The sequence below is a fragment of the Salvelinus alpinus genome, chromosome 9 (genome assembly GCF_045679555.1).
Source record: "Salvelinus alpinus chromosome 9, SLU_Salpinus.1, whole genome shotgun sequence".
Classification (NCBI taxonomy): Eukaryota; Metazoa; Chordata; class Actinopteri; order Salmoniformes; family Salmonidae; genus Salvelinus; species Salvelinus alpinus.
This window is the reverse complement of record NC_092094.1, coordinates 9,780,397-9,793,024: the sequence shown is the minus strand read 5'-3', so window position 1 is coordinate 9,793,024 and position 12,628 is coordinate 9,780,397. Positions and strand designations below refer to the sequence as shown.

General features: G+C 47.1%; 1 protein-coding gene across 1 annotated transcript in view; it reads left to right on the top strand.

Moving 5' to 3' along the window:
* The window catches only part of LOC139584264 (netrin-4-like), a 40,353-nt gene that overhangs the window by 12,607 nt on the left and 15,118 nt on the right, over nt 1-12,628 (top strand). Inside the window, exons 4-7 of the mRNA XM_071415899.1 lie at nt 1,340-1,612; nt 3,797-3,923; nt 4,852-5,040; nt 7,411-7,627. Of these exons, the coding sequence (XP_071272000.1) occupies nt 1,340-1,612; nt 3,797-3,923; nt 4,852-5,040; nt 7,411-7,627 (806 nt within the window). The remainder of the gene's footprint in view (nt 1-1,339; nt 1,613-3,796; nt 3,924-4,851; nt 5,041-7,410; nt 7,628-12,628) is intronic.

Here is a 12,628-nt window from a genome sequence, read left to right as displayed (position 1 = left end):
ATTGGCTACCTATTTCGCAACAAATTTTCCTTCACTCATGCTGCCAAACATACCTTCGTAAAACTGACTCTCCTATCGATTCTTGACTTCGGCGATGTCATTTACAAAATAACCTCCAACACTCTACTCAGCAAACTGGATATAGTCTATCACAGTGCCATCCGTTTTGTCACCAAAGCCCCATATACTACCCACCACTGCGACCTGCATGCTCTCGTTGGCAGGCCCTCACTACATATTCATCACCAAACCCACTGGCTCCAGGTCATCTAAAAGTCGTTGCTAGGTAAAGCACCGCCTTATCTCAGCTCACTGGTCACCATAGCATCACCCACCCGTAGCACGCACTCCAGCAGGTATATTTCACTGGTCACTCCCAAAGCCAACACTTAATTTGGCCGCCTTTCCTTCCAGTTCTCTGCTGCCAATGACTGGAACGAATTGCAAAAATCACTGAAGCTGGAGTCTTATATCTCCCTCACTAACTTTAAGCATCAGCTGTCAGAGTAGCTTTCCGATCACTGTACCTGTACACAGCCCATCTGTAAATAGCCCACCCAACTACCTCATCCCCATATTGTTACTTATCCTCTTGCTCTTTTGCACCCCAGTATCTCTACTTGCACATCATCATCTGCACATCTATCACTCCAGTGTTAATGCTAAATTTGTATTATTTCGCCTCCATGGCCTATTTATTGCCTTACCTCCCTACTCTTTTACATTTGCACATAGATTTTTCTATTGTGTTATTGACTGTACGTTTGTTTATGTATAACTCCGTGTTGTTGTTTTTGTCGCACTGCTTTGCTTTATCTTGGCCAGGTCGCAGTTGTAAATGAGAACTTGTTCTCAACTGGCCTACCTGGTTAAATAAAGGTGAAAAATAAAAATCCAAGACCAATATACTAGGCGGTGTCAGAGGAAAGCCCATAAAATTGTCAGAGACACCAGTCACCCAAGTCATAGACTGTTTTCTCTGCTACTGCACGGCAAGCGGTACCGGAGCGCCAAGTCTAGGACCAAAAGGCTCCCTAACAGCTTCTACCCCCAAGCCATAACACTGCTGAACAATTAATCAAATGGCCACCAGACTATTTACATTGACCCCCCCCCCTCCATTTGTTTTGTACGCTGCTGTTATTGTGTTACTTTTTATTAGTTTTTACTTTAGTTTATTTGGTAAATATTTTCTTAACTCTTCTTGAACTGCACTGTTGGTTAAGGGCATGTAAGTAGGCATTTCACGGTAAGGTCTACACATGTGACAAATAAAGTTTGATTTGATCTGCCAGATTTTGTTACTGGGAACTCTGACCCACTCTTCTCCCCTCTGTAGGTGATCTATCGCGCCCTGTCCCCCTGGCACTCACTGGACCCCTACGGTCCAGCAGCCCAGACTCAGTTGATGGTCACCAACCTGCGGGTGCGTCTGCTGCAGCGCCAGCCTTGCCCCTGCCAGGCTAAAGACCCAGATACCCAGGCACTGCCAACGAACCATTATGCCATCTATGACTTCATCGTCAAGGGCAGCTGCCTCTGCAACGGGCACGCCGAGCACTGTGTTCCAGCCAATGGGTACCGCCCCGCCAGGCAGAGGATCAATCACGTGGTGAGTAAGGGTGAAGAGCAGCACGAACAACCAATCACAACTGACCACTTATCTCTCTGTCTATTAGCGCTTCTCCTAAAGACTGCAATCATCACATCACACTCTGTTAACAAAAACAGTCAGGGATGTCGTGTATTTGTGTGTTTGTGCTGCCGAATGTTTGTGGTAATGGAGCGGCTTGTGTTTATTCCTGTGTGTGTGTGTGTGTGTATCTGTGATTGTGTCAGGGTGTGTGTAAATGTGTTATTGTTTCTGCCACTCTCCATTCCCACCACCCCTTGGATTCTACATCTGTGTAGTGGTGTTTTAATGCGGAGCCTCTAGGCTTTACTGAAGACTATATTTACCCACAGATTTACCTTCCATTACGAGATTATGACTATGAGGAAACCTTAATTATAGTGTAAAACGCCATATAGTAGCTTAAACATATTTTTCCCACTAAGAATAGAAACTACCAGTGGAATAACATCAGCATTTCACATATAGTAAACATTGGAGGCTTTAGTCAAACAGTGGTGGGAAGATAATTAAGGGTGTTCCACATTTCACTGTGCAATCCACATTTACTGCAAAGTAGAAAATACACTGCTACACTGGCGATTTTAGCATGTCAATCTTGGTGGGGCAAACTCAACCAACATTTTTTTTTAGATGCATGCCAGCAAAGCCACTACACAACACTAAACAATACATTAATTGCACTATAACGGCGACAAGCAGTGCCCACAAATGTTTAGGGCCTACATAAAGCTGTCCCAACAGCAGTCCCAACATCTTACCACCTCTACACCTGGCTATCAGCGGAGCCTTGTCTGGCAGCAAAAAAATGAATTCAGCCTCGTTTACTGCCTCTTTAAAAAAACATAGCTGATATAGCTGACCATATCTCCCTATCATTTATGCAGCAGCATATAAGACATTTTTGGACTCACCTTGTTGTGCGCGGCGGTCCTTCGTCGGCAAATGTTGTCATCAAAGAAAAAGATTTACAATTCTGAGTTGGATGACCGTTCAAAATGTATTTTCCCAGTCTGACTTCCCAGTTGCAATATTTGCGGTTAGCCCCTGTCACCCATTCCTTCCAAACAACTCATTGTTGAATTTGCGATTTCGAACTTGTTGTGTAATGTTTATGTCCAATGGCCGATGAGCACCGATACATTTATCTATAATTTCTCTTCATTATTTCTCTTCATATGACAAGGATTAAAAAGGATTTGCCAGTATATTGTCTACTTTGTTTTTGACGATGACTGCTAGCTAAGACTTTGAAAGTATGATGTTGACAGTCCAATCAAAGCTACGTCATTTGACGTCATTTTATCGGACCTTGAGCCTTCTTGGAAGGGAACTTCTAATGCAACTCTATGGCAGCAGCCAAAGGGCTCACATTCTTGATGTCTACCCACACTAAAGGCTGGTGACAGTGTCCCCATGAGTGACAGAACACTGAACCAATCACGGTGAAATGCTGAGCCAATCACGGTGCAATGCTCCTATTTTCTGCTGGCCTGCCCCATCACCACAGAAAGCACTGAGCTAGGCTGAAACACCTGCGTTTTGGAGCTGCCTGTTTGTATGCAGGTTTATTAGCTCAATGATATATATATATATATTTTGTTACATTGTTTGCAAACTAATATGTGACACGTATTAATGCCAAAATAACATGCAAAACAGGCAAGCCCCCCCACATTTTTTTTAATTATATTTTTTTTTGGGGGGGGGCTTGCCTGTTTTGCATGTTATTTTGGCATTGATACGTGTCACATATCAATTTGCAAACAATATATATATATATATATATATATATATATATATATAGATATATATAGATATATATATAAATAAAGAAATTTGGGGTGCAAAATATTTGTGGGGCTCAAAACAGGTGGGGCTCTTTCCTGAATGACGGGTCACCACTGCACTACTACTGTGTGTGGCTTGTCTATTACAATGAACCATGTTTTCAGTCTCTCCCCTCTGCTCTCTCCCCTGCGGCAGGTCCATGGGAAATGTGTGTGTGTTTACTGCATGTGTGTCTATATCTGTGTTCCCTATTACAGTAAACATCGCTTTCTCTCTCGCCTGCGGCAGGTCCATGGGAAATGTGTGTGTAACCGTCTGTAACCGTAATTCAGTAATACATACATAATTACACTGCTCTCTCGCCTGCGGCAGGTCCATGGGAAATGTGCTTGTAAACACAACACTGCCGGCGACCACTGTGAGCACTGTGTCCCCCTCTACAATGACCAACCCTGGCAAGCTGCCAACGGCATCATAGGAGCACCTCATGAATGCAAGAGTGAGTTCTTACAAGGCCAGGAAGGTCAACCAGCAGAACCACGTACACAACAAGTACATTACCTGATACACACAGCCAGATGTCTTTTTTTTAGTAGTAGTAGTTGTAGTACTCATGTAGAATTCAGTAGGTGTATCTTCTTTCACCTATTCAATGCTCTCAAAGGGATCTGTCTTTTTGTTGTTGTTTAAACATTCACATTCAGAAATGACCCCTTGATGCAAATGTCAATGAAACCTAGTATCTTTACTTTACCTTTGAAAGAAAGGAAGCAATGGGAAAACAGAAATGCTTCTTTTTTTTTTCTTAAATTGTTTTTTTTTTTTTTTTACCCCCTTTTCATGGTATCCAATTGCTAGTAATTACTATCTTGTCTCATCGCTACAACTCCCGTACGGGCTCGGGAGAGACGAAGGTCGAAAGCCATGCGTCCTCCGAAACACGACCCAACCAAGCCGCACTGCTTCTTAACACAGCGCTCCTCCAACCCGGAAGCCAGCCGCACCAATGTGTCGGAGGAAACACCGTGCACCTGGCGACCTGGTCAGCGCGCACTGCGCCCGGCCCGCCACAGGAGTCGCTGGTGTGCGATGAGACAAGGATATCCCTACCGGCCAAACCCTCCCTAACCCGGACGACGCTAGGCCAATTGTGCGTCGCCCCACGGACCTCCCGGTCGCGGCCGGCTGCGATAGAGCCTGGGCGCGAACCCAGAGTCTCTGGTAGCGCAGCTAGCGCTGCGATGCAGTGCCCTAGACCACTGCGCCACCCGGGAGGCCCAGAAATGCTTCTAAGGTGGTATTCTGACCTGAGATCTTTGCACTTAACTCAAATGTGTTGTACAAGTCTCCCATTGACGTCAATAATGATTTACACGAAAGTCAGAGTTTTGCACGCTTATCTTAGGCGCTTCCTCTTTCTTTTACAGAGTGCAAGTGTAACGGCCATGCAGATAGCTGTCACTTTGACCGTGGTGTGTGGCTGGCATCGGGACGGCGTAGTGGGAGTGTGTGTGACGTCTGCCGCCACAACACAGAGGGCAGACACTGCCAGAGCTGCCGTAGAGGGTTCTACAGACACGCCAGCAGAACTAGCTCTGCCGCTGACTCCTGCACACGTAAGAGAACAGAACATACCCTCTGCCTCTGCCTGTGTTTTTGGTTGTTGAATCAATTAGACCATGCCCATCTGATTTTGGCCAACTTCCTGATCCTGCTTTGTAGTATACCCCTCAGACCATAGCAACAACATGGTAACAACATAGTAACTACACGCTAGCAACGTAGTAACAACATAGTAACAACGTAGTAACAACAAAGTAAAAACATAGTAGTAACGTAGTAACAACATAGTAGCAACATAGTAACAACATAGTAGCAACATAGTAACAACAAAGTAACGTAGTAACAACATAGTAACAACAAACTAACAATGTAGTAACAATAAAGTAAAAACATAGTAGTAACGTAGTAACAACATAGTAACAACAAACTAACAATGTAGTAACAACAAAGTAAAAACATAGTAGTAACGTAGTAACAATATAGTAGCAACATAGTAACAACATAGTAACGTAGTAACAACATAGTAACAGCTAACTAGCAATGTAGTAACAATAAACTAGCAATGTAGTAACAACAAACTAATAATGTACTAACAACAAACTAACAACGTAGTAACAACAAAGCAACGTAGTAACAACAAAGTAAAACCATAGTAACAACATAGTAATAACATAGTAACAAAAAAGCAACGTAGTAACAAAGTAAAAACATAGTAACAAACTAGCAATGTAGTAACAACGTAGTAACAACAAAGTAATAACATAGTAACAAAAAACTAACACCGTAGTAGCAACAAACTAACGTAGTAATAACATAGTACCAACGTAGTAACAACAAGTCAGACATGGGTTGTCTACAGCAGTGATAGTCAGTAATGCTCTTGAGGAGGTGCAGTAGCGCAGGTCTAAACTCCAGCTCAGCAGTGAACCATCTGATTCAGCTCATCAAGGTGTTGAAGAGCAGTTGGTTAGTTGAATCAGGTGTGATGACGGCACTAAGCTGGAACAAAAACCTGCAGTAGTGGAAGGTTAGTGGCAGGTAGCCTAGCGGTTAGAGCGTTGAGGGCCAGCCACCGAAAGGTCGCTAGTTCGAAACAGTCGTTGTTAATGGCTGACCCTGGCCGTGACCCTGGCCGTGACCCCACTCTCAGAGTGAATCTCAGGGGGAGTTGGGATATGCAACAACAACAACAGAAAAATATAGGAGAAATATAAGCAGCCACCAAGGTTAGTTGTGCCCGGCAGGTAGCCTAGTGGTTAGATCAATGGACTTGTAACCGAAAGGTTGCAAGGTCGAATCCCTAAACTGACAAGGTAATAATCTGTCTTTCCGCCCTTGAACAAGGCAGTTAACCCACTGTTCCTAGGCCGTCATTGTAAATAAGAATTTATTCTTAACCGACTTGCCTAGTTAAGTAATATAGAACCACTGCGATCACATTGCCAACTTATACAATACTGATTCCTTGAGTACTTTTCAGTGCAGGACTAGAAGATCAACCACATCTTTGAGGAATGTGACAGTAATTGAAAACAATAGATGAGTTTCCCATGCTCCATGCGAGGCGCATTTTTCCCATTCCTGTCCTTTTCCCCAGGCATGCTCTTTCGCTTCGGCCTTTTAAAGAACAAACAATCTGTGTTTGAGAGAAAGAGAAACTCAAGTGTGCTCACACACAGGCACGCATACACACATAGATACTGTACACACACACACAGGCACGCACAAACAGACATACACACACACATACATGCACGCATACACACACAGATACTGTACACACACACACACATGCATACATACACACACAGATACTGTACACACACACATACATGCACAAACAGACATACATACAAACACACAAACATACACACACACACATACACAAACATACATACATACACATACACACACACACACACACACACACACACTAAAAGCCTATCCTTCATCAGGGGAGTCCATCAACCAGAAAAATGACAGTGTGGAGAATTATTTACTTTTTGCTTTTACAGTAGTGTGTTTTTACAGTTGTGTGTGTGTGTGTGATATATCCTCAGGGTTAAATACATACTCCCTCCCGTCCTGTCGCTGTCCCGCCACTTAGGGAGTTTGTTTTTCTAGTTTATAGGGAGTGTACAATATGTGTGTGTTCGTGTGTGTGTTTGTGTGTGTGTTCATGTGAGTGTGTGTGTGTGTTCATGTGTGTGTGTGTGTGTATGAGTTTGTATTTGTGTGTGTGTGTGTGTTGTTGTTTTGTCTGGGACGTATGGTATGGAGTATTGTTTTTTCTGAATAAAGTCAGGAAACCTTTCCCGAAGGTGACACTATTAAAGACATGAATAAATGAGATACAATGGTAGGAATGTGCTAAACTCTCCCTCTCTGTTCTGTTTGTCCCTCCTCTTACCCCATACCAACAGCATGCGCCTGCCACCCTGCAGGGTCTAGACCCATGATCTCAGGTGGCCAGGACCTCTGTAACCCTAGCAACGGGGCATGCACCTGCAGATCGGGCGTGGGCGGTCCTCTCTGTGACAGATGCATTGTAGGGTTCTGGGGCTTCCATGGTTACGGGTGCAGACCGTGTGACTGTACAGGGGGGGACTGTGACCCCTACACTGGGGACTGCTTGTCTGGGTAAGTGTCTATGGATTCATATAGTAGGCTGCGTTCCAAATAGCACCCTATATTCTCTATTGGCCCTGTATAGTGAACAGGGAGCCATTTGAGACACAGCCTATGCATATTCACTAGTGCTTTTAGTATTCTGTAACTCACCTGAAAGTCTCTCATTGACATCAATGAATAATTAATCAGACGCTTATCCCGAACCTGAATCAGACCCTTAATGAAGTAGTCTCCTCTACCTACACGGCTCTCTCTGTGGTGTAGTCTCCTCTCTCTGTGGTGTAGTCTCCTCTCTCTGTGGAGTAGTCTCCTCTTTCTGTGGTGTAGTCTCCTCTCTCTGTGGTGTAGTCTCCTCTACCTACACGGCTCTCTCTGTGGTGTAGTCTCCTCTCTCTGTGGTGTAGTCTCCTCTCTCTGTGGTGTAGTCTCTCTCTGTGGTGTAGTCTCCTCTACCTAGACGGCTCTCTCTGTGGAGTAGTCTCCTCTACCTACACGGCTCTCTCTGTGGTGTAGTCTCCTCTCTCTGTGGTGTAGTCTCCTCTCTCTGTGGTGTAGTCTCCTCTCTCTGTGGTGTAGTCTCCTCTACCTACACGGCTCTCTCTGTGGTGTAGTCTCCTCTCTCTGTGGTGTAGTCTCTCTCTGTGGTGTAGTCTCCTCTACCTAGACGGCTCTCTCTGTGGAGTAGTCTCCTCTCTCTGTGGTGTAGTCTCCTCTCTCTGTGGAGTAGTCTCCTCTACCTACACGGCTCTCTCTGTGGTGTAGTCTCCTCTCTCTGTGGTGTAGTCTCCTCTACCTACACGGCTCTCTCTGTGGTGTAGTCTCCTCTACCTACACGGCTCTCTCTGTGGAGTAGTCTCTCTCTGTGGTGTAGTCTCCTCTACCTACACGGCTCTCTCTGTGGTGTAGTCTCCTCTACCTACACGGCTCTCTCTGTGGTGTAGTCTCCTCTCTCTGTGGTGTAGTCTCCTCTACCTACACGGCTCTCTCTGTGGTGTAGTCTCCTCTCTCTGTGGTGTAGTCTCCTCTACCTACACGGCTCTCTCTGTGGTGTAGTCTCTCTCTGTGGTGTAGTCTCCTCTACCTACACGGCTCTCTCTGTGGAGTAGTCTCCTCTCTCTGTGGTGTAGTCTCCTCTACCTACACGGCTCTCTCTGTGGTGTAGTCTCCTCTCTCTGTGGTGTAGTCTCCTCTCTCTGTGGTGTAGTCTCCTCTCTCTGTGGTGTAGTCTCCTCTCTCTGTGGTGTAGTCTCCTCTACCTAGACGGCTCTCTCTGTGGTGTAGTCTCCTCTCTCTGTGGTGTAGTCTCCTCTCTCTGTGGTGTAGTCTCCTCTACCTACACGTCTCTCTCTGTGGTGTAGTCTCTCTCTGTGGTGTAGTCTCCTCTCTCTGTGGTGTAGTCTCCTCTCTCTGTGGTGTAGTCTCCTCTACCTAGACGGCTCTCTCTGTGGTGTAGTCTCCTCTCTCTGTGGTGTAGTCTCCTCTCTCTGTGGAGTAGTCTCCTCTACCTAGACGGCTCTCTCTGTGGTGTAGTCTCCTCTCTCTGTGGTGTAGTCTCCTCTCTCTGTGGTGTAGTCTCCTCTACCTAGACGGCTCTCTCTGTGGTGTAGTCTCCTCTCTCTGTGGTGTAGTCTCCTCTCTCTGTGGTGTAGTCTCCTCTACCTAGACGGATCTCTCTGTGGCGTAGTCTCCTCTCTGTGGTGTAGTCTCCTCTCTCTGTGGTGTAGTCTCCTCTCTCTGTGGTGTAGTCTCTCTCTGTGGTGTAGTCTCCTCTCTCTGTGGAGTAGTCTCCTCTACCTAGACGGCTCTCTCTGTGGTGTAGTCTCCTCTCTCTGTGGTGTAGTCTCCTCTCTCTGTGGTGTAGTCTCCTCTCTCTGTGGTGTAGTCTCCTCTCTCTGTGGTGTAGTCTCCTCTCTCTGTGGTGTAGTCTCCTCTCTCTGTGGTGTAGTCTCCTCTCTCTGTGGTGTAGTCTCCTCTCTCTGTGGTGTAGTCTCCTCTACCTAGACGGCTCTCTCTGTGGAGTAGTCTCCTCTCTCTGTGGTGTAGTCTCCTCTACCTACACGGCTCTCTCTGTGGTGTAGTCTCCTCTACCTACACGGCTCTCTCTGTGGTGTAGTCTCCTCTCTCTGTGGTGTAGTCTCCTCTCTCTGTGGTGTAGTCTCCTCTCTCTGTGGTGTAGTCTCCTCTACCTAGACGGCTCTCTCTGTGGTGTAGTCTCCTCTCTCTGTGGTGTAGTCTCCTCTCTCTGTGGTGTAGTCTCCTCTACCTACACGTCTCTCTCTGTGGTGTAGTCTCTCTCTGTGGTGTAGTCTCCTCTCTCTGTGGTGTAGTCTCCTCTACCTACACGGCTCTCTCTGTGGTGTAGTCTCCTCTCTCTGTGGAGTAGTCTCCTCTCTCTGTGGAGTAGTCTCCTCTACCTAGACGGCTCTCTCTGTGGTGTAGTCTCCTCTCTCTGTGGTGTAGTCTCCTCTCTCTGTGGTGTATTCTCTCTCTGTGGTGTAGTCTCCTCTCTCTGTGGTGTAGTCTCCTCTCTCTGTGGTGTAGTCTCCTCTCTCTGTGGTGTAGTCTCCTCTCTCTGTGGTGTACTCTCCTCTCTCTGTGGTGTAGTCTCCTCTCTCTGTGGTGTAGTCTCCTCTCTCTGTGGTGTAGTCTCCTCTCTCTGTGGTGTAGTCTCCTCTCTCTGTGGTGTAGTCTCCTCTCTCTGTGGTGTAGTCTCCTCTCTCTGTGGTGTAGTCTCCTCTCTCTGTGGTGTAGTCTCCTCTCTCTGTGGAGTAGTCTCCTCTACCTAGACGGCTCTCTCTGTGGTGTAGTCTCCTCTCTCTGTGGTGTAGTCTCCTCTCTCTGTGGTGTAGTCTCTCTCTGTGGTGTAGTCTCCTCTCTCTGTGGAGTAGTCTCCTCTCTCTGTGGAGTAGTCTCCTCTACCTAGACGGCTCTCTCTGTGGTGTAGTCTCCTCTCTCTGTGGTGTAGTCTCCTCTCTCTGTGGTGTAGTCTCTCTCTGTGGTGTAGTCTCCTCTCTCTGTGGTGTAGTCTCCACTTTATGTGGTGTAGTCTCCTCTCTCTGTGGTGTAGTCTCCTCTCTCTGTGGTGTAGTCTCCTCTCTCTGTGGTGTAGTTTCCTCTCTCTGTGGTGTAGTCTCCTCTCTCTGTGGTGTAGTCTCCTCTCTCTGTGGTGTAGTCTCCTCTCTCTGTGGTGTAGTCTCCTCTCTCTGTGGTGTAGTCTCCTCTCTCTGTGGTGTAGTCTCCTCTCTCTGTGGTGTAGTCTCCTCTCTCTGTGGTGTAGTCTCCTCTCTCTGTGGTGTAGTCTCCTCTACCTAGACGGCTCTCTCTGTGGTGTAGTCTCCTCTCTCTGTGGTGTAGTCTCCTCTCTCTGTGGTGTAGTCTCTCTCTGTGGTGTAGTCTCCTCTCTCTGTGGAGTAGTCTCCTCTCTCTGTGGAGTAGTCTCCTCTACCTAGACGGCTCTCTCTGTGGTGTAGTCTCCTCTCTCTGTGGTGTAGTCTCCTCTCTCTGTGGTGTAGTCTCTCTCTGTGGTGTAGTCTCCTCTCTCTGTGGTGTAGTCTCCACTTTATGTGGTGTAGTCTCCTCTCTCTGTGGTGTAGTCTCCTCTCTCTGTGGTGTAGTCTCCTCTCTCTGTGGTGTAGTCTCCTCTCTCTGTGGAGTAGTCTCCTCTACCTAGACGGCTCTCTCTGTGGTGTAGTCTCCTCTCTCTGTGGTGTATTCTCCCCTCTCTGTGGTGTAGTCTCTCTCTGTGGTGTAGTCTCCTCTCTCTGTGGAGTAGTCTCCTCTCTCTGTGGAGTAGTCTCCTCTACCTAGACGGCTCTCTCTGTGGTGTAGTCTCCTCTCTCTGTGGTGTAGTCTCCTCTCTCTGTGGTGTAGTCTCTCTCTGTGGTGTAGTCTCCTCTCTCTGTGGTGTAGTCTCCACTTTATGTGGTGTAGTCTCCTCTCTCTGTGGTGTAGTCTCCTCTCTCTGTGGTGTAGTCTCCTCTCTCTGTGGTGTAGTTTCCTCTCTCTGTGGTGTAGTCTCCTCTCTCTGTGGTGTAGTCTCCTCTCTCTGTGGTGTAGTCTCCTCTCTCTGTGGTGTAGTCTCCTCTCTCTGTGGTGTAGTCTCCTCTCTCTGTGGTGTAGTCTCCTCTCTCTGTGGTGTAGTCTCCTCTCTCTGTGGTGTAGTCTCCTCTCTCTGTGGTGTAGTCTCCTCTACCTAGACGGCTCTCTCTGTGGTGTAGTCTCCTCTCTCTGTGGTGTAGTCTCCTCTCTCTGTGGTGTAGTCTCTCTCTGTGGTGTAGTCTCCTCTCTCTGTGGAGTAGTCTCCTCTCTCTGTGGAGTAGTCTCCTCTACCTAGACGGCTCTCTCTGTGGTGTAGTCTCCTCTCTCTGTGGTGTAGTCTCCTCTCTCTGTGGTGTAGTCTCTCTCTGTGGTGTAGTCTCCTCTCTCTGTGGTGTAGTCTCCACTTTATGTGGTGTAGTCTCCTCTCTCTGTGGTGTAGTCTCCTCTCTCTGTGGTGTAGTCTCCTCTCTCTGTGGTGTAGTCTCCTCTCTCTGTGGTGTAGTCTCCTCTCTCTGTGGTGTAGTCTCCTCTCTCTGTGGTGTAGTCTCCTCTCTCTGTGGTGTAGTCTCCTCTCTCTGTGGTGTAGTCTCCTCTCTCTGTGGTGTAGTCTTCTCTCTCTTTGGTGTAGTCTCCTCTCTCTGTGGTGTAGTCTCCTCTCTCGGTGTAGTCTCCTCTACCTAGACGGCTCTCTCTGTGGTGTAGTCTCCTCTCTCTGTGGTGTAGTCTCCTCTCTCTGTGGTGTAGTCTCCTCTCTCTGTGGTGTAGTCTCCTCTACCTAGACGGTTCTCTCTGTGGTGTAGTCTCCTCTCTCTGTGGTGTAGTCTCCTCTCTCTGTGGTGTAGTCTCCTCTACCTACACGTCTTTCTCTGTGGTGTAGTTTCTCTCTGTGGTGTAGTCTCCTCTCTCTGTGGTGTAGTCTCCTCTACCTACACGGCTCTCTCTGTGGTGTAGTCTCCTCTCTCTGTGGAGTAG